Source organism: Pelophylax lessonae, assembly GCF_965119305.1.
Source record: "Pelophylax lessonae genome assembly, chromosome: 4".
NCBI classification, from domain to species: Eukaryota; Metazoa; Chordata; class Amphibia; order Anura; family Ranidae; genus Pelophylax; species Pelophylax lessonae.
In genome coordinates, this window is record NC_138771.1 from 388,280,320 (window position 1) to 388,299,885 (window position 19,566).

General features: G+C 45.6%; 1 protein-coding gene across 1 annotated transcript in view; it reads right to left on the reverse strand.

Annotated features, from left to right (window-relative positions):
* The window catches only part of PFDN1 (prefoldin subunit 1), a 127,770-nt gene that overhangs the window by 58,636 nt on the left and 49,568 nt on the right, over positions 1–19,566 (reverse strand). The window contains exon 3 of the mRNA XM_082256219.1: positions 4,430–4,514. Coding sequence (XP_082112345.1) covers positions 4,430–4,514 — 85 coding nt within the window. The remainder of the gene's footprint in view (positions 1–4,429; positions 4,515–19,566) is intronic.

A 19,566-nucleotide genomic window follows, 5' to 3' on the forward strand; every position in this document is an offset into this window, starting at 1 on the left:
GTGGGAAATTTGCTATCCTGGGACTCCATAATAGCAATAAACAAATTAAATGACGCTGGCCCTTTAAAATCGGCGATTCCTGCTGACCCCACCGCAAATGGAGACCCTGTCCCCTGCTACAGGAATCCGGAAAAATTTGTGCTAGCAGGAATCCAGGCCAGAGAAAACAGTAAAATACCCCCCACAGTGTGTTATACTTGCCTGCGCTGCTGAGGAGCTGAAGGGAAGAAGGAGGAAGTGACCTCAATCCCCTAGAGGCAAATCCAGCCCTGAGCCACAAGAAAATGGTTGCCAATAGAAGTTAATGGGGAGAAAAGCCCTGGGAAAATGGCCGCTGCCCACAAAGGACATCATGCCCACACTAAGGATGGCGCCCGATCGGCGCCAAAAAGGCGCCACCCCTCAGTAAGCCCTCCCACCTAGTACAGGACACTTAGTAGGCCCCCCCTCCCAGTGCAGACCCCTCAATAAGCCCCCCCCCCTCCCAGTGCAGACCCCTCAGTAAGCCCCCCCCCCCTCCCAGTGCAGACCCCTCAGTAAGCCCTCCCACCTAGTACAGACCATTACAAGCCGCCACAGTACAGTACAAGCCGGTGTAGCGCCGCACATGTGACATCTCCAAGTACCTGGGTGTTCGGGGAGGATGGCGAAGGTGTTGCGGCAGAAGCTGTGGCAGAGTATGGGGGTGCTGGAGACAGTCAGCGCTCACCTCTTGTCTCCGACATCGGTGTGGACGGAGCCGGGGGGGGGGGGGGGGGTTTCACCTGGCTGGCCACGGGGCGTGTGACGTCACGTGTTGATGCGTCGACGATTTTTTTGTAGTCGACTGTGTCGACGCGTCGTGGCAGCCCTAATACACAACATGGTCCAGAGACAGAGGGGCAGTAATAGTACTCACTAGTCCAGCGAACGTGGGCACCGCTCTGAGACAGGAAACCTCCCACCCTGAGTGGGGGTGCCGTCAGCCGAAGGGGACGCTAGCAACACGCGGGAGTGCAGCAGTTGAGACATCCCAGCGAAGATAGCAACTTCGCAGGCTCATCCCTGACGCCAGGGACACTGTCGTTTACAAGGTCTGGACGTACCAATAACCTGCTAGGCTGGCTGGGAGTCCGTAAGGTTCTAGAACAACCAGTGCGAGGCCCAGCTCTGCAAACGCTGTAGTCTTCTCAAGTCTGACTACTAGCGAAGGAGAAAATAAAAAGCTATCTTTTAAAAGAAAAAACACTTTTTTTAGAGAAAAAACTGAAAAAGAAGAAGAAAAAAGCTGAGACCCAAGTCTCAGCCAGGGAAAACCAGCCTACTCCTGAGCTAGGCAGCAGAAAACTGAATTGGGAATGAGGCTAGCTGGGGGTATTGACCAGAAGGACAGCCCCCTGTAGGTGTGTCTATACAAGGGTTTGTGATTATTTTAACAAAATCTTCTGCCTAGCTTACTCCTGTGGAGAGGGCCAATACCCAGACGTGCAGAATGAATGAGTGGGCGGCGACTATTAACCTTCTTGCCAAACCAATCTATTAACCTTCTATGATGAAGTGAGCTGCCACCTAGATAAAGGTAAGCCTGTGGATGTGGTGTATTTGGACTTTGCAAAGGCCTTTGACACCGTTCCCCACAAACGCTTACTGTACAAACTAAGGAATGTAGGTATGGACCATAGGGTGAGTACCTGGATAGAGAACTGGCTCCAGGGGAGATTCCAGAGGGTGGTGATAAATGGGGAGTAATTGGATTGGGCGGGAGTGGAAAGTGGGGTCCCCCAAGGACCAATCTTGTTTAATTTATTCATAAATGATCTAGAGGAGGGGATATCTAGCACAAATTTGCGGATGATACTAAACTAAGCATGCCAATATCTTCTATGCAGGATGTGGAAATCTTACAAGCGGACCTGAACAAAATAATGGGGTGGGCAACTACATGGCAGATGAGGTTTAATGTTAATGTAAAGTAATGTACTTGGGAGTCAGAAACACGAAAGCAAGCTACTCACTAGGGGGGAAACCTCTGGGTGAAACTAAGATGGAAAAGGACTTGGGGGTCCTAGTGGACAACAGGTTAGGCAGTGGCATGCAATGCCAAGCCGCTGCAAGCAAAGCCAACAGAATACTGGGATGTATAAAAAAAGGGGATTCACTCCAGAAATAGGAGATTATTTTCCCACTCTACAAGACTCTGGTCCGGCCACATCTGGAGTATGCTGTCCAGTTCTGGGCACCGGTCCTCAGGAAGGATGTGCTGGAACTGGAGAGAGTCCAGAGAAGAGCAACAAAAATAATTAGGGGAATGGAGGGCATCGGCTATGAGGAAAGACTACAAGCATTGAACTTATTCTCTAAGAAGAAGAGACGCTTGAGGGGGGATATGATATCAATGTACAAATACTGTACTGGTGAGGACCCTAGCATAAGGAACAAACTTTTTAGAGAAAGGGAATACAAAATGACACGTGGCCACTCACTAAAACTAGAGGAAAAACGGTTTAACCTTAAAATACGTAAGGGGTTCTTCACTGTCAGAGCAGTAAGGATGTGGAATTCGCTTCCACAAGCAGTCGTATCAGCAGGGAGCATTGATAGTTTCAAAAAACTGATTAGATGGGCACCTTAAAGACCACAACATACAGGGGTATACAATGTACCAATATACATGCACACACACACACACACACACATCATAGGTTGAACTGGATGCACTAATATCTTTTTTCAACCTCACAAACTATGTAACTATGTTACTAGTGGTCCACATGTTGCAGAAGGAGGCAAGTGTGAAGAGAATACTGGATAAAGCAAGATCAATAGTGAACCTCTTCCGCAAGTCTTCCATCGCAACACAAAAGATGTTGCAGCATTGTGGCCTGACCCTTTTCAATGACTGCCCCACACGCTGGTCAAGCACATTCAACATGATCGCAAGACTCCTCAAACTGAAAGAGTCAGTCTGCCAAATCGCGAACAACATGGGATGGGACAGCTTGCTCCCTAGTGAATGGCAAAAGCTCACATCATTGCATGACCTACTGCTGCCTTTTGCAAAACATACTAAATCCCTCCAGAGTGACACCATGTTCATGTCCCTGCTCTCTTTGATCTACTCAGCCACCTTGAGGACTTTAAACAGAACACTTGCTACCAAGATCTTGCCACAACTGCACAGAAAATGAAAGGGAGTGTGAACTAGCGTTTTGCTTAATTTTTAGATCCAACAGATGAAATGTTCTCGCCACTTGAAGCAGCTGCTTATTTTGTCAACCCTACTGTCAAACCCTTGTTGATGTGGCAGATCATGAGAATATTCAGGAATTGCTTAAAAAGGCAGAGTATGCGATAAGAAAATCCACTTCGCCCCAAACCCAACATCATGAATTGTCTGAAGAGGATGTGGAACAAGTGGAACAGGAGAATATTGAAAAATCGGAGGAAGTTGAAGAAGCACCGGCATCCACATCTAGGCAGCCAATCTTGCGGTTTCTTTCTAAATGCCGCAGAAGACCCAGGCAGAGGATCTCCCCAAACAGCATAAAACAGCAGATCAGAAAATATAAGGTTATGGAAAAAAGAAAATATAAGGAAGAGCTTTTGCATCAAGGACAACACTGCAACAGATTTTTGGCTGTCAAAGAGTGACACTATTTATCACCAGCTAAAACCTTTTGCTTTAGACCTGCCAGCTTCTCAAGCCTTTGCAGAGAGGGTACTCAGTGTCACAGGTGACTCTCTAGAGGCCAGCAGAATAGAGCAAGGGTCATTTTGGCACGAAGTGCTTTCCTTAAAATGAATCAAAACAAATAGAAGTGTTTTATTATTGTTATTTCTATAAGAAGCATAACGAATACTTGTGTTTCAATGAATACTTGTGTAATTGTCAATTCAATTCATTGGAAAAATGCACACAGGCTACAAATGCCATTTATATGTGCAACAATAACAACCACCACTTATTAACTCCTCTCTAAGCATTGACAAATGTTACAATAGAGACAAATATCACACTAATGAAAAAGAAAAATAGATCAGTAACGGTCAAAAAGGGCAGCCTTACATCGGGGTCCTGCTGCAGTTCTATTTAGTGTAATGGCAAAATTGTGAGTGAACCCACCCTAACCCTTGTTGGCTGAGAACACTGCGACTTCGGCGCGACTTGCACGGACTTCATATAATGAATGTCTATGCAAGTCGCCCCGAGGTCGCCTCAAAGTAGTACAGGACCCTTTTTCTAAGTCGGAGCGACTTGTGTCGCTCCTATTAGAAAGGGTCCTGTAGCAGTCAATGGACCGCGACTTGTCAGGCTGTCGCCTGACAAGTCGCTCTAGTGTGAATGGAGCCTAAAACTAAATTGAAATTTGCTGCCAAAATGAACACGGATTTTCCTGTTGTGGGTCTAGGAACACTTTAAGATATAAAAAAAAAAAAACAGAACACCAACCTCTAACTCTGCAATCTTCTCATTCGCAACATTTTGTTTATTCAATAACTGGCTGTCAATGTTTTCTTTTGTTTGAAGAACAAACCTGAAAATAAAAACACATTTTGCAAATCAAACATTAATAGGAAAATTGCAGTTTTTTTTTCCAGGGAATATACATCCCTATAATTTTCATGATTGTCTGAAAACTGGATTTTTGACTTACCGTAAAATCCTTTTCTCTGAAGTTAATTGTCAGATGCAGCTCCATATTTTTCTTGACCATTGGGTTATGCTGCCCCCTACAGGAGTAGGACACTAGGCAGGAAAAAAACATTACCATGCCTATGGGACGGTGTTCCACTCACGGGCCCGCCCCCATCTATCGGGGCTGGGTCGTGGCGAGGCCTAGTGCTGGACTATATACAACTTGCTCACACTCGCTAGCTGGGCTGGGAGACTTTAAGGATCTAGGATATCCAGTCCGAAACCCAGCCGGCTGTTGCTTGTAGTTCTCTCGGGAACACAAACTAAAAAAGTCTTACAAAAAAGGTTCCCAAAAACAAACTGCTAAGACCGAAGTTCTAGCAGGGAACTAGGTCCTACTCCTAAACTAGGCAGAAACAAACAGGGCTATAGCACAGTGTGTGGGTGTATGCCTGCAGGGACTGCCCCATAGGAGAAGTTTTTTCCTGCCTAGTGTCCTACTCCTGTAGGAGGCAGCATAACCCAATGGTCAAGAATAATATGGAGCTGTGTCTATCAATGAAAAATAGTGAAATAAAGTTTTCATATTTTTATTGCATTCATACACACGTTGTCAGGCATTTATATTTAATTTCTGGATTTACAGATAGTAGCCATTGGCACCTTAATGTATTTAGCTACCTTGTTAAATGACCACCAAAACAAAAATTTAAAAACAACCTAAACTGGGAACTTTGAATTGAAAGTTAAAAATGGAACTCAAATCCCGCTGAAAAAAAAAAAAAAAAAACCCAAAAAGGCAGGCTTTTATTGCAGAGGAGGCGTACACTGTCATTCTTCAAAAAAATACCATTACCTGCTTGCACGCCTTCTCCCGCAGCACTGCAAAATGAGCTGCTCAGCTTACAGAGGCGGGCCGGTCTCCAAGTGTCAGGGTGACAGCCTCCTGCTCATGTGCGGGAGTGATGTAATCCCCCACCGATCAATGAAGAGGTCTACAGACCAGCACTCAGAAGAATATGTGGGCACCGGTGCAAGACCGTTGGACAGGTAAGTATGGAGACTTGCTTTAACATCTTTCTGCCCGGCCTATAGTGAAATGACAGCCGGGCAGGAGAACTGGCAGCGGGCCGGTGCAGTCAGGAGGCGGCTGTATCCGAGAGGCGCTTTCTGGAAGGACGTCATATGACCAATCACAGCAGATCACATGGCAATTGTAAACAATGGATGGCTTCCTTTCATGCCATCCAGTGTATACAATTTAATCAAGGAACTGTGGAAGAGAGGGCAAAAGGATTTTCTTGATACGGTCAAAAGCAATCCAGCCAGATAAAATCAAAATATCTTTATTACAAATTATTAAAAAATACACAGGACAAAAAGCATACATTATAAAAGAATTACACCCATTACAGTGGCTTGACTGTCCATTGAGGGAGTATACACAAAATAGGGGTATATTACTGTCTGCAGTTGGATATAACAGTCAAGCGATACTCAACATGTTTCGCGGTTATTCCGCTTCATCAAGAGTGTTCAAGAATGGGGAATGAAATTTATCCTATAAAACAAAAAAACAGTATAAATATAAGCTTCGAAGTGAAATATACTTAAAAAGCATGAAACACACACACACACACACTTCTTGCCTGCACATTTTCTCTCTCTGGATGAAAAACACATGGATCTTTTCCCTCCCTCCCTCCCTTGTTGACAAACTCTCAGGAGAGTGAGAGAGAGCGAGCTGTGCATGAGGTCATTAGCCTAGGCCAGTAATGGCAAACCTTGGCACCCCAGATGTTTTGGAACTACATTTCCCATGATGCTCATGCACTCTGCAATGTAGTTGAGCATCATGGCAAATGTAGTTCCAAAACATCTGGGGTGCCAAGGTTCACCATCACTGGCCTAGGCTAATGACCAGACAAGAAAGAGGAAGTGGGCTGTATCCTCATACAATATCTCACAAAAGTGAGTATACCCCTCACATTTATGTAAATATTTTAATATATCTTTTCATGTGACAACACTGAAGAAATGACACTTTGCTACAATGTAAAATAGTGAGTGTTGTATTGGAGGAAAGGTGTAAATCAGACGATACTGACCCCAAGGGGCCACCAGAGAGTCTGCGGCATCGGCCAGAGGATCCCGAGACCTTGACATGAACCTTTGTACCTTCTTTTTGAGATGGGAAGCCAGCAGGTCCACATCGGGGGTCCCCCACCGAAGACACAGTTGATGGAAAACCTCCGCGTACAGAGATCACACTCCCAGATCCAACGTCTGCCGACTGAGATAGTTCGCTTGCCAATTCTCCTACCCGGGAATGTGCACAGCAGAGAGGGCCAGAACATATCGTTCTGCCCCCCTCAAGATGCCAGCCACTCTTTGTGCTCCCCTGATGATTGACATATGCCACAGCCGTAGCATGGTCCGATTGTCTCCGTGGACGGATCGTCTGCAGGGGCACACTGTGCGGATACAGACAAGGTCGGATCGCCAGAATTTCCAGGATGTTGATCGGCGGCCTGGACGACTCCCGAGTCCAGACACCTTGGGCCGAACACACTCCCAAGACACCGCCCCATCTGGACAGACTGGCATCAGTAGTGATTACAGTACAGTACTGGGGAAGAAAAGACCACAACATACAGGGGTATACAACGTACGGTTAACAGCAAACACACACACATCATAGGTTGAACTGGATGGCCTGATGTCTTTTTGCAACCTCACAAACTATGTAAAACTATGTGAAAATTTCCCAGAAGAAGGGCCAGGGAGTGAAGCCACCACAGGAGAGACTTCCTCGAACCCCAACTCAACCAAATCAGACTGTCCAATGACAGAGGATTCTTGTTCCATTTGATTAGTATCTCTCTTTGCAAAGGTCAGGTGGGGAACTGCGCAAACAGAACCGCTTCGAAGGTGGAGACCATCAGACCATGCATGCAAGTCCTGAGTAATGATCGATGGTTGGACAACAGAAGCCAAACAGCCTGCTGTAGCTTCAGCAGTTTTGTTTGAGTAAGAAACACCCAGGCTGACACCGAGTCCGGCTTCAGACCCAAGTAGTCCAGCTTTGTGGATGAAGACAGTGTCGATTTCTCAAAATTCAGTGCCCACCCAAACTCCTGCAGAGTTCACACCGTAACCTCCGAGTCGGCTTCTAGAGCCAAGGAAGACTGCACGCAGAAGCAGATCATCCAGGTAACCCACTACCACAATCCGCTTCTGCCATAACAAGGCCAACACTGAGGCCAAAACCTTTATGAACACTCAAGGAGCTGAGGCAAGACCAAGGGGTAATGCGACAAATTAAAAAGAGCTCCTCGCCCACGGCAAAATGAAGAAAACGCTGATGCCCCGATACTTATTGGATCATGAAGGTAAGCATCCTTGAGTTCGATAGGAGCCATCAGATCTCCTTGATGAAGGAAAGCTACCACTGTGTGGATAGATTATATCCTAAATTTCTGAACCCGCACAGAATGGTTCAGAGCCTTGAGATCCAAGATCGGACGAACCTTTCCTTCCTTCCTGGGAACTGTGAACAGTTTTGATTAAAAACCCTGGAAACGTTTCGACTCTGAAACCGGCACAATAACTCCTTGTGCTAAACAGGTCCTGCATTGTCCTGTCCTCCTTGTCCTGCACTGCTCCATAAAGGCCCTGTAGCCGCTCTAGAAACAGGCGTAAGTTTGAAGGAAAAAACCTTGCTGGAGGAAAGGACCGAAACTCGATCTTGTAACAGAACCATATCAGTTCGTGGACCTATTAGTCCTGAATGAGCAAGGTCCACGTATCTGTAAAGAAGCGCAAATGACCCCCCCACCCCAGACGTGGGTGAGGGCACCCCTTCAGGCTGGGGAAGGCTTTTCTGCTGAACCAGAAATGCCCACTTTGGACTTACTATTCCAGGGTCTCTTGAAGCCTCCCGCAAAGTTACGGGTGGATCTCGAGCCCTTTTCCTGAGAGCCAGCCAGGAGGGCCGCTTGTGAGCCGAAAAAGAAGGGACTTTGCTTACGGCGAGGTTCCTTGCCCTTAGCAGCCTGTTGAAGCAAAGTACTCTTGCCTCCTGTAAGACCCTTAATGATCTCTTCCATAGAGGCACCGATTAAACGGTCGCCTACAAAGGGAAGATCAGTCAGTACCTTTTTAGAAGCCTTGTCAGTTGACCAGTACTTCAACCAGATCATGCGGCGAAGGATCACTGCCATCACAGAAACCCTGCCGGCCAGGGGGGCCGCATCTAGGGATGCATCATAAATATACTGTGACCTTTGGATCAATTGATCCGCCAGGTCGCCAGCTCAGAAGGATGTTGACTCCCCTCCAGATCCTGGCGAAAACCTGGCAAAACCTTAGCCCATTCTGTTAAAGTCTGGGATATCAAAGTGATAGCAAACACCGGTCTTAAAATTGAACCAGAATTGAACTGCGCTCTCTGCTAGAAAATACTGCGCTCTCTGCTAGAAAATATCAAATGGGATAGAACCCTGGGAACAAAGAACACAGAGGAAAAATGGGAATGCTTCAAAAGCATACTTAAAGGGATTGACCAGTGCATTCCAAAGGGAAATAATTTTAAAAAAGAGCAAAACTAAACCCTGGGTGGCTAAACTCCAACATAAAAATGCATATTAAGGCTAAAGGAAAGGCCTTCAAAAAATTCAAGACTGAGGGGTCATTGGCAGCATTCAAGCATTACAAAGAGTGTAATAAGAAATGTAAAGACAAAATCAGGGTGGCTAAAATAGAACACGAGAGACATATGGCGGAAGAGAGTAAAAAGAACCCCAAGAAATTCTTTAAGTATATAAACAGTAAGAAAGCGAGGCCAGAACACATTGGCCCCATAAAAGACTATAAGGGAGTTTTGGCCACAGAGGACAGGGAAAAGGCGGTAGTGTTAAATAATTTCTTCTCTTCAGTCTTGACAAAAGAATTGGGGGGGGGGGGGGCTACACTAACCCAGCTTGTAAGGCCAAACTAAACAACACACCTCAGGAAGTACTGCCATGGCTAACAGAAGACAGACTTAGAACTAAACTAGAGAAACTTCACATAAATAAATCACCGGGACCGGATGGCTTGCACCCGAGGGTTCTTAAAGAGCTCAGCCAGGTGATTGCCAGACCATTATTCTTGATCTTTAAGGATAGTTTACAGACGGGTATGGTGCCAGCTGACTGGAAAAAAGCCAACATGGTACCAATATTTAAAAAGGGGCCAAGATATATCCCGGGTAACTATAGGCTGGTCAGCCTAACATCAGTAGTCTTCAAGATTTTGGAGGGGATGTTAAGGGACCACATACAAGACTTTAGTAATGAAAACTGTATTAGTAGTAATCAGCATGGATTCATGAAAAATCGTTCTTGCCAAACCAATCTATTAACCTTCTATGATGAAGTGAGCTGCCACCTAGATAAAAGGTAAGCCTGTGGATGTGGTGTACCTGGACTTCGCAAAGGCCTTTGACACCGTTCCCCACAAACGCTTACTGTTCAAACTAAGGAAGGTAGGCATGGACCATAAGGTGAGTACCTGGATAGAGAACTGGCTCCAGGGGAGGTTGCAAAGGGTGGTGATTAATGGGGAGTACTCAGATTGGGCGGGTGTGGAAAGCGGGGTCCCCCCAGGGTTCTGTCCTGGGGCCAATCCTGTTTAATTTATTCATAAATGATCTAGAGAAGGAGATATCGAGTAAAATCTCAGTATTTGCGGATGATACTAAACTAAGCATGCAAATATCTTCTGGGCAGGATGTGGAAACCTTACAAGCGGACCTGAACAAAATGATGGGGTGGGCAACTACATGGCAGATGAGGTTTAATGTTGAAAAATGTAAAGTAATGCACCTGGGTGCCAGAAACCAGAAAGCAAGCTACTCACTGGGGGGGGGGGGGGGCCTCTGGGTGAGTCTAGGATGGAAAAGGACCTGGGGGTACTGGTAGGCAACAGGCTTGGCAGTGGCATGCAATGCCAAGCCGCTGCAAGAAAAGCCAACAGAATACTGGGATGTATAAAAAAGGGGATTCCCTCCAGAAATAAAGAGATTATTCTCCCACTCTACAAGGCTCTGGTCCGGCCACATCTGGAGTATGCTGTCCAGTTCTGGGCACCGGTCCTCAGGAAGGATGTGCTGGAACTGGAGAAAGTCCAGAGAAGGGCAACAAAAATAATTAGGGGAATGGAGGACATCAGCTATGAGGAAAGACTACAAGCACTGAACTTCTTCTCTCTGGAGAAGAGACGATTGAGGGGGTGATCTGATATCAATGTACAAATATTGTACTGGCAACCCTAGCATATGGAAAAACCTATTCAGAGAAAGGAAATACAATAAGACACGGGGCCACTCACTAAAACTAGAGAAAAGGCGGTTTAACCTTAAAATACGCAGGGGGTTCTTCACTGTGAGAGCAGTAAGGATGTGGAATTCTCTTCCGCAAACAGTCGTATCAGCAGGGAGCATTGATAGTTTAAAAAAACTATTAGATGGGCACCTTAACCGCTTCCATACAGAGCAGTTAGAAACCCTTCCTGCCCAGACCAATTTTCAGCTTTCAGCACTCTCACACTTTGAATGACAATTGCTCAGTCATGCTACACTGTAACCAAACAAAATTTTTATCATTTTTTCACACAAATAGAGCTTTCTTTTGGTGGTATTTGATCACAACTGGGGTTTTTTTTTTTCGTGATATATGCAAAAAAAGAGCAAAAATTTTGAAAAAAAAAATACTTTTTTTTTAGTTTCAATTATAAAATTTTGCAAAAAATTTATTTTTCTTCATACATTTGGGCCAAAATGTATACTGCTACATGTCTCTGGTAAAATTAACCCAAATTAGTGTATATTATTTAGTCTGTGTGAAAGTTATTGAGTCTAGAAGCTATGGTACCAATTACTGAAAATTGATCACACCAGATGTACTGACTGCCTATCTCCTTTCTTGAGGCCCTGAAATGTCAGGACAGTACAAATACCGCCCAAATGACCCCTTTTTGTAAAGTAGACAGTCCAAGGTATTTAGTAAGAGGCATGGTGGGTTTTTTGAAGTTGTAATTTTTTCACACAATTCTTGGGAAAATGAAGAAAAAAATTTTTTTTTCTTTTTTTTCCCACAAAGTTGTCAATTTATAAGCTATTTCTAACACATAGCATGTACACAGCAAAAATTATACCCAAAAATACATTCTGCTACTCCTTCCGAGTATGGCGATACCACATGTGAGACTTTTACACAGCCTGGCCACAAAAAGAGACTCCACGTCCAAGAAGCACCTTCAGGCGTTCTAGGAGCATAAATACACATAAAAAACTTTCTTACTACCTATCACACTTTTCAAGGCCCTAGAGCACCAATACAATGGAAAAGTCCACAAAATGACCCCATTTTGGAAAGCAAACACTCCAACGTATATTCTATGAGGCATTATGGGTCGTTTGAACATATTTTTTTCCACAGGTTTTTGGAAAATGTGGGAAAAAAATGAAAACTTTTTTTTTTTTTTTTTTTTTACACAAAGTTGTCAATTTATAGGATATTCCTAACACATAGCATGTACACAGCAAAAATGACACCCCAAAATACATTCTGCCACTCCTCTTGAGTATGGCAATACCACGTGTGAGACTTTTTCACAGCCTAGCCATATAGAGGGGCCTAACATCCAAGGAGCATCATCATGCATCCTAGCCACTTGCCTAGGCCTATTTTTGACATTTGGGGTTTATAAGCTAAAATCAGTTGTTTTGCTAGAAAACTGCTTATAACCCCCAAACATTATATATTTTTTTTAGCAGAGACCCTAGAGAATAAAATGGAGATTATTGCAATATTTTTTATCACACCGTATTTGCGCAGCGGTCTTCCAAACGCAATTTTTTTGGAAAAAATTCACTTTTTTTAATTAAAAAATAAGAAACCAGTAAAGTTAGCCCAATTTTTTTCCATAATGTGAAAGCTAATGTTACGCCGAGTAAATAGATACCCAACATGTCATGTTTCAAAATTGCGCACGCTCACGGAATGGCGACAAACTTTGGTACTTAAAAATCCCCATAGGCGGCAATTTAAAAATTTCTACAGGTTGCCATCTTTGAGTTACAGAGGAGGTCTAGGGCTCAAATTATTCCCCTTGCTCTAACGATCGCGGCGATACCTCACATGTGTGGTTTGAACACCGTTTACATATGTGGGCGGGGTTTCTGTATGCGTTCGCTTCTGCGCGCGAGCTCACGGGGACAGGGCGCTTTAATTTTTTTTTTTTTTTTTACTATTTATTTTATTTATTATTTTTTATTTTTACACCGTTTAAAAAAAAAAAAAAAAATGATCATTTTTATTTCTATTAAAAGGAATGTAAACATTCCTCGTAATAGAAATAGGCACGACAGGACCTCTTTTTTGTGAGATCTGGGGTCAAAAAGTCCTCAGATCTCACAAGTACACTAAAAGATAGAAAAAAAAAAAAAAATTATTATATAAAAAGGACCTTTAAATCGGTTGCTAGGCAACATTTTCCGTAGCTCCGGTCCTCCAAGACCATAGAGTCAAGTGAGGGCAAGCTTGCCCTCACTCGACATCCTGTCTGTGAGGATCTGGGACCGCATCGTTTTCCCCGCTGCCGGAGAGTCCGGTAAGCGGGGAAAAGGACCGGAACGCGGCGGGAGGGGGGGGCGCCTCTTTCGCCATCTCGGAAGGGTGATCCCACGGCGAATCCGCCGCTGGGACCACCCTTATCGGAAAGCCAACCGTCCACCGTTTAAAAAAATACCAGGGTTATGGCAGCTATCTGCTGCCATAACACCGGTATTTAGGTTTAAACGGAGGACGTATATAAACCTTTTTGGACTTGGACATGGTGGCTGTATGAAGGGTGACAGGTACTCGGGTACTTTGTTGGGCAGGTGACAGGCAGGTGACAGGTACACTGGTACTGATGAGCAGGTGGCAGGTACTCGGGTACTCCGATAGGCAAGTGACAGGAACTCGGGTACTCTGATGGGCAGGTGACAGGCAGGTGATAGGTACTTATGAGTAGTACTGATAGGTGATACTGATACTGTACTGATGGGTACTGATGATCAGTACTGATACGCGATAGGTACTGATGAGTAGTGATGGGTACTGATGAGTACTGATGAGTAGTGATGGGTACTGATGAGCAGACGGCAAGTACTCGGGTACTTCAGGCGTCAGGTACTCTGATGAGCAGGTGGAAGGTACTCGGGTACTCTGATGACTGGTACTCCGTTGACAGGTACTCAAAGTACCCGAGTACCTGTCATCAGAGTACCCGAGTACCCGTCATCAGAGTACCCGAGAACCAGAGTACCCGTCATCAGAGTACCTGCGTACACGTCATCCGAGTACCTGTCATCAGAGTACCCGTCATCAGAGTACCCGAGTACCCATCATCAGAGTACACGAGTACCCGTCATCAGAGTACCCGTCATCAGAGTACCCGAGTACCCGTCATCAGAGTACCAGAGTCATATGACGGCGGCCCGGATCCTTACAACCACTTTGCCGACGTCATTTTACATGACTCGGTATGGAAGTGGTTAAAGACCACAACATAGAGGGATATACAATGTACGGTTAACAGCAAACACACACACACACACATCATAGGTTAAACTGGTGTCTTTTTTCAACCTCACTAACTATGCAACTATGTAACCAGTCACAGGGAAAGGTACCGGACTAGAGCCTCAGCTCTTCTGTCCATGGGATCCTTAAAAGACAGGGAATCTTCCACCTGCAAAAGTGTGGTCTTATTCAGCCTGGAAACATAACACCCATTACGACCTTCTATCCGCCGGCGTCCTAACAAGCAATGACATCATCAGTTAATAGGGAGGATAACGGTTGCTTGCACAGCATCCTCGTTTGACCCTCCTCTGCCCCAATTCATCAGCACTAGGGTCCCCTTAGCTGAGGGATGGAGAAAAACTGCATTATTTAAAACCATTAGAATAGTTTTTTAAAGAATGGGGTGCCTCGAGACTGTCCATAATATTAAAGGGTGCCTTGACTGAAAAAAGTTTGAGAAACACTGCTCTAAACAGCAGTCTGCAAAACCTTGTCGCCAAAAGAGGCATCTGTAGATGCCAACACATCTACTTTATAGAACTTTGTGAAAGTGTGCGCCGACGACCAAGTGGCCGCCTTGCAAACCTGCGTCACTGGACACCTGATGACGGTAGGCCCAGGAGGCACTGAGCGCCCAAGTTGAATGCGCCTCGATAGAGAAAAGGAGGAACCTGACCCCTGATGAAATAGACCTGAATCACCGTCTGTCTGATCCTTCTGGGAATGGTCGCAGAAGAAGCGAACAACCCTGACCGAGACCCATCCGTAAGCACAAATAGTGAGTCTGACTTCCTAAAAAAAGACTCCATAACTGCCAGGTACACCCTAATTGCCTGAACCAGATCCAAGGCATGCCAGGCAATTTCCTTAGGATGTTTTGGCCTGGGGCACAGGGTAGGCAACACAATCTCTTTATTCAAATTGAAATCAGAGACAACCTTTGGAAGGAATGACAGACAGGGGCGAACAACCACCTTATCTGTGAACCACCAAGTAAGGTGAACGACAGGATAACGTCGCCAGTCAACACAATGTCTTCATTCCCCCCCTTCTGAGAATTCACTACACTTCTGGAGGACCTAAAGCACCAAATTGAGTCTCAGGGTGCCAACAGAGACCGCACTGGAGGAACCAAATGGTGCACACCCTGAAGAAAGGTACGCTCCAGGGAGTGTCTGTCCAAGGGTCTTTGAACGAAGACGGCCAAAACTGACACCTGGCCTTCAATGGTACTCAAGGCCAATTTCTGTTTAACCCCCCGTGAAGGAAGGTCAAGATTCGAGCCACCAAGAAGGAGCGAGAGTGAACCCCAAGGGACTCACCACGCAATGTACGTCTTCCACGTACGATGGTAAATCGTCCTTTAAGTAGATTTCCTAGCTTTTAACAGCGTTGGAATCCCAGATTTAGATTAACCCGTAACCTTCAGTACCTGGCTTTCAACAGCCAAGTCATCAAAGCCAGCAACTGTAAAGCAGGAAGATTGGCCCTTGGAACAGCAGATCATCCCTGAGAGGAAGCTTCCAAGGACAGTCTGCAACTAGCCGCACCAGATCGGTGTACCAAGCCCTGCGAGGCCAGTCCTGCGTACAAGTCTTGGCAGAGGCTTGAGAGGGAAGGCAAGAAATCAGACAATACTGACCCCACGGGGCCACCAGTGAATCTGTGGCTTCCGCCAGATGATCCCGTGCCACAAACCTCTGCACCTATCTTTTGAGCCAAAACGCCAACAGATCCACCTTGGGGGTTCCCCACTGGAGACACAACTGATGAAACGCCTCTGGATGAAAAGACCATTCCCCCTGGTCCATTGCCTGCCAACTGAGGTAATCCGCTTGCCAGTTTTCCCACTCTGGGAATGTGTACGGCGGAAAGGGCTGGAACAAACATTCTGCCAAGCTGAGAATGCCGGCTACCTCAAGAGCCGCCAGGACACTTCTGTGTCCTCTTGGTGATTGAAACGAGAAATGGCTGTGGCATTGTCTGGTTGAAAGCACACTGGACATCCTTGGAGATGATCCATCCAATGTTCCAGACACAGTCTGATCGCTCAGAGCTCCAGACTATTGATCGGTAGTCTGGACTCTTCCAGGGTTCAGATCCCCTGAGCAGAATATCTGTTGAGAATGCCTCCCCACCCCGACAGGCTGGCATCCATGGTGACCACTGTCCAATACAAGGAGAGAAGCATTTGCTCTGCTGGAGCGCTGAGAATGAAGCCACCAGATCAGGGACTCTTTTGCACCCCGGCTCAGCTGGATTTGGTTGTCTAGAGACTGTAGAGTCTTGTCCCATTTGATCAGAATCTCCCTTGAAGGGACCTCGTATGGAACCGTGCAAACGGGAACGCCTCAAGGTAGAACATCAGGCCCAGCACTCGCATGCAAGTTCGGAGGAATGGCAATCTGCTGGACAGGAGGAGAGTTGCAGCCTGCAGTTTCTAGAGTTTGTCCAGAGGAAGGGGTACTCTTGCTAAGGCCAAGTCCAGAGTCAGACCCAGATAGTCTAGTTTCATGGAAGGAACCAGGGTGGACTTCTGAAGATTCAGAATCGAGTTGAACTTCCTCAGGGTCCGTATGGAGCTCTCCAAGTTTTCCACTAGGGCAGTAGGAGACCCTGCTCGCAGAAGGAGGTCATCCAAGTAGCCCAGGACCGTGATCCTCTGCTGACGTAACAATGCTAGCACCGGGGCCAACACTTTCATGAAGACCCGAGGAGTGGAGGCGAGACCAAAGGGTAAACACCAAAAACTGATAATGCTCCTCTCCCACGACAAAGCAGAGGAAGCGCTGGGGACCAACACATATTGGAATGTGAAGGTAAGTGTCTTCGATGTCGATGGAGGTAAGAAAATTCCCCTGATGTAGGGAAGCCACCACCATGCGAACAGACTCCATTCTGAACTTCGGGTCTGGACAAGCCCACTTTCAACTTGCCATACCAAGTTTGGTTGGATCCTCCCTGAAGAGCTTCGATCCCTTGTCAGTCGACCCTGAGGGACAAAAAAAAAAAAAAAAAAAAAAACTTCTTATGAGCCGAAAAGGAGGGCCCACTTCTAGGGACCTGCCATTAGTAGCCTGCGGAAGAAAGGTGAGGATCGGAGTTGAGAACCACTGCGTTAGGTATACATTTTTTTTATTGTATAATCATGTTTTATTAATTTTTCAGTAAGCAGCTAAAAATTCTAATTGTTACAAAAATCACCAATCATATATAAACAGTGCCTATAAAAAAACTTTACAACCTTAGTGACCCTCTCCCAAAACAGAAAAAGACAGAATGGTTAGCCAAATCCCCTCTCAATCTATGCTCTATTATCCTTCTTTCAGCTCTCTTGTGCTTTATATGTCCTGCCCCTGACCAAGACCTCTGCGGTCCAGGTAGTTTTACTCCTAAGCTGTACCGCCTATCGGCCTCAAACAGCCAGCATCTTCATATACTCCTCCGTTTATTTTAAACTTCATCCAGTCCCTCCATATATCCAGATATTTCCCACAAGAGTCCTCTGCTGAGGATATCATTTCTTCCATGGATCTTGCCCAATCCACCCCTTACGGCCCAATCCCTCATACTCGGGGCTTCTGGAAATCGTCAGAATCAAGCTTTTAGCTGCATTCAATAAATGAGGCACTAGCGTGTTTTTATATGCCGTCATCTTTTTCTCCGTGCTGTAAAACAAACAGGTCCAAGGTTCCACCTAGATACAGTCTGCTGTAATCTGGTGGATTGACCTGGGGATCTCTTCCCAAAAAACGTGTATTTTTGTGCACTCCCACCACAAATGCGCAAATGTTCCAGGGGCTTTGCATTCCCTCCAAGTTGGGGATATTCTCTATGCCGAACCTCCAAGCCCTCTACGGGGTAAGGTACCACCTAGCAAATAGCTTATAACCCATCTCTGTTGTCTTTAAGTCAATCGATGAATAACAGGCTAATCTTAAAACTTTCTTCCTCTTTTCTTCATCTTGAAGGGACCCCAATTCCTATTCCCATTTCCCTAAATATGCGGGTATATGGGTTTTAATTCCCTAAGTAGAATCTTATATACAGTATTTCACAATCTTATATACAGTATTTCACAAAACTGAGTACACCACTCACATTTTTGTAAATATTTTATTATATCTTTTCATGTGACAACACTGAAGAAATTACACTTTGCTACAATATAAAGTGGGGAGTGTACAGCTTGTATACCAGTGTAAATTTGCTGTCCCCTCAAAATAACACAGCCATTAATGTCTAAACCGCTGGCAACAAAAGGGAGTACACCCCTAATTGAAAATGTTTGAATTGGGCCAAGTGTCAAAATTTTGTGTAGCCACCATCATTTTCCAGCACTGTCTTAGCCCCCCTGGGTGTTAAGTTCAGAGCTTCACAGGTTTGCCACTGGAGTCCTCTTCTACATCACACAGCTGGTGGATGTTAGAGACCTTGCGCTCCTCCACCTTCCATTTGAGGATGCCCTACAGATGCTCAATAGGGTTTAGGTCTGGAGACATGTTTGGCCTGTCCATCACCTTTACCCTCAGCTTTTTTTATTTAGCAAGGCAGTGGTCATCGTGGAGGAGTGTTTGAGGTCAATATGTTGGATTACTGCCCTGCAGCCCAGTCGCCGAAGAGAGGGGGATCATGCTCTGCTTCAGTATGTCACAGTACATGTTGGCATTCATGGTTTCCTCAATGAACTGTAGCTCCCTAGTGCCGGCAGCACTCATGCAGCCGCAAACCATGACACTCCCACCACCATGCTTGACACACTCGTCCTTGTACTGCTCACCTGGTTGCCGCCACTCACGCTTGACACCATCTGAACTAAATAAGTTTATCTTGGTCTCATCAGACCACAGAACATGGTTCCAGTAATCCATGTCAGTCTGCTAGTCTTGAGAAAATTGTTTGCGGGCTTTCTTGAGCATCATCTTTAGAAGAGGCTTCCTTCTGGGACGACAGCCAAGCAGACCAATTTGATGCAGTATGTGGCGTACGGTCTGAGCACTGACAAGCTGACCCCCCTCCCCTTTAACCTCTGCAGCAATGCTGGCAGCACTCCTACATCTATTTCCCAAAGGCAACCTCTGGATAGGACGTTGAGCATGTGCCCTCAACCTCTTTGGTCGACCATGGCGGGACCGGTTCTGGAACCTGTCCAGTTAAACCACTGTATGGTCTTGGCCACCATGCTGCAGCTCAGTTTCAGGATATTGGCAATCTTCTTATAGCCTAGACCATCTTTATGTAGTGCAACAATTCTTTTTTTCAGATCCTCAGAGAGTTCTTTGCCATGAGGTGCCATGTTGAACTTCCAGTGACCAATATGAGAGAGTGGGAGCAGTA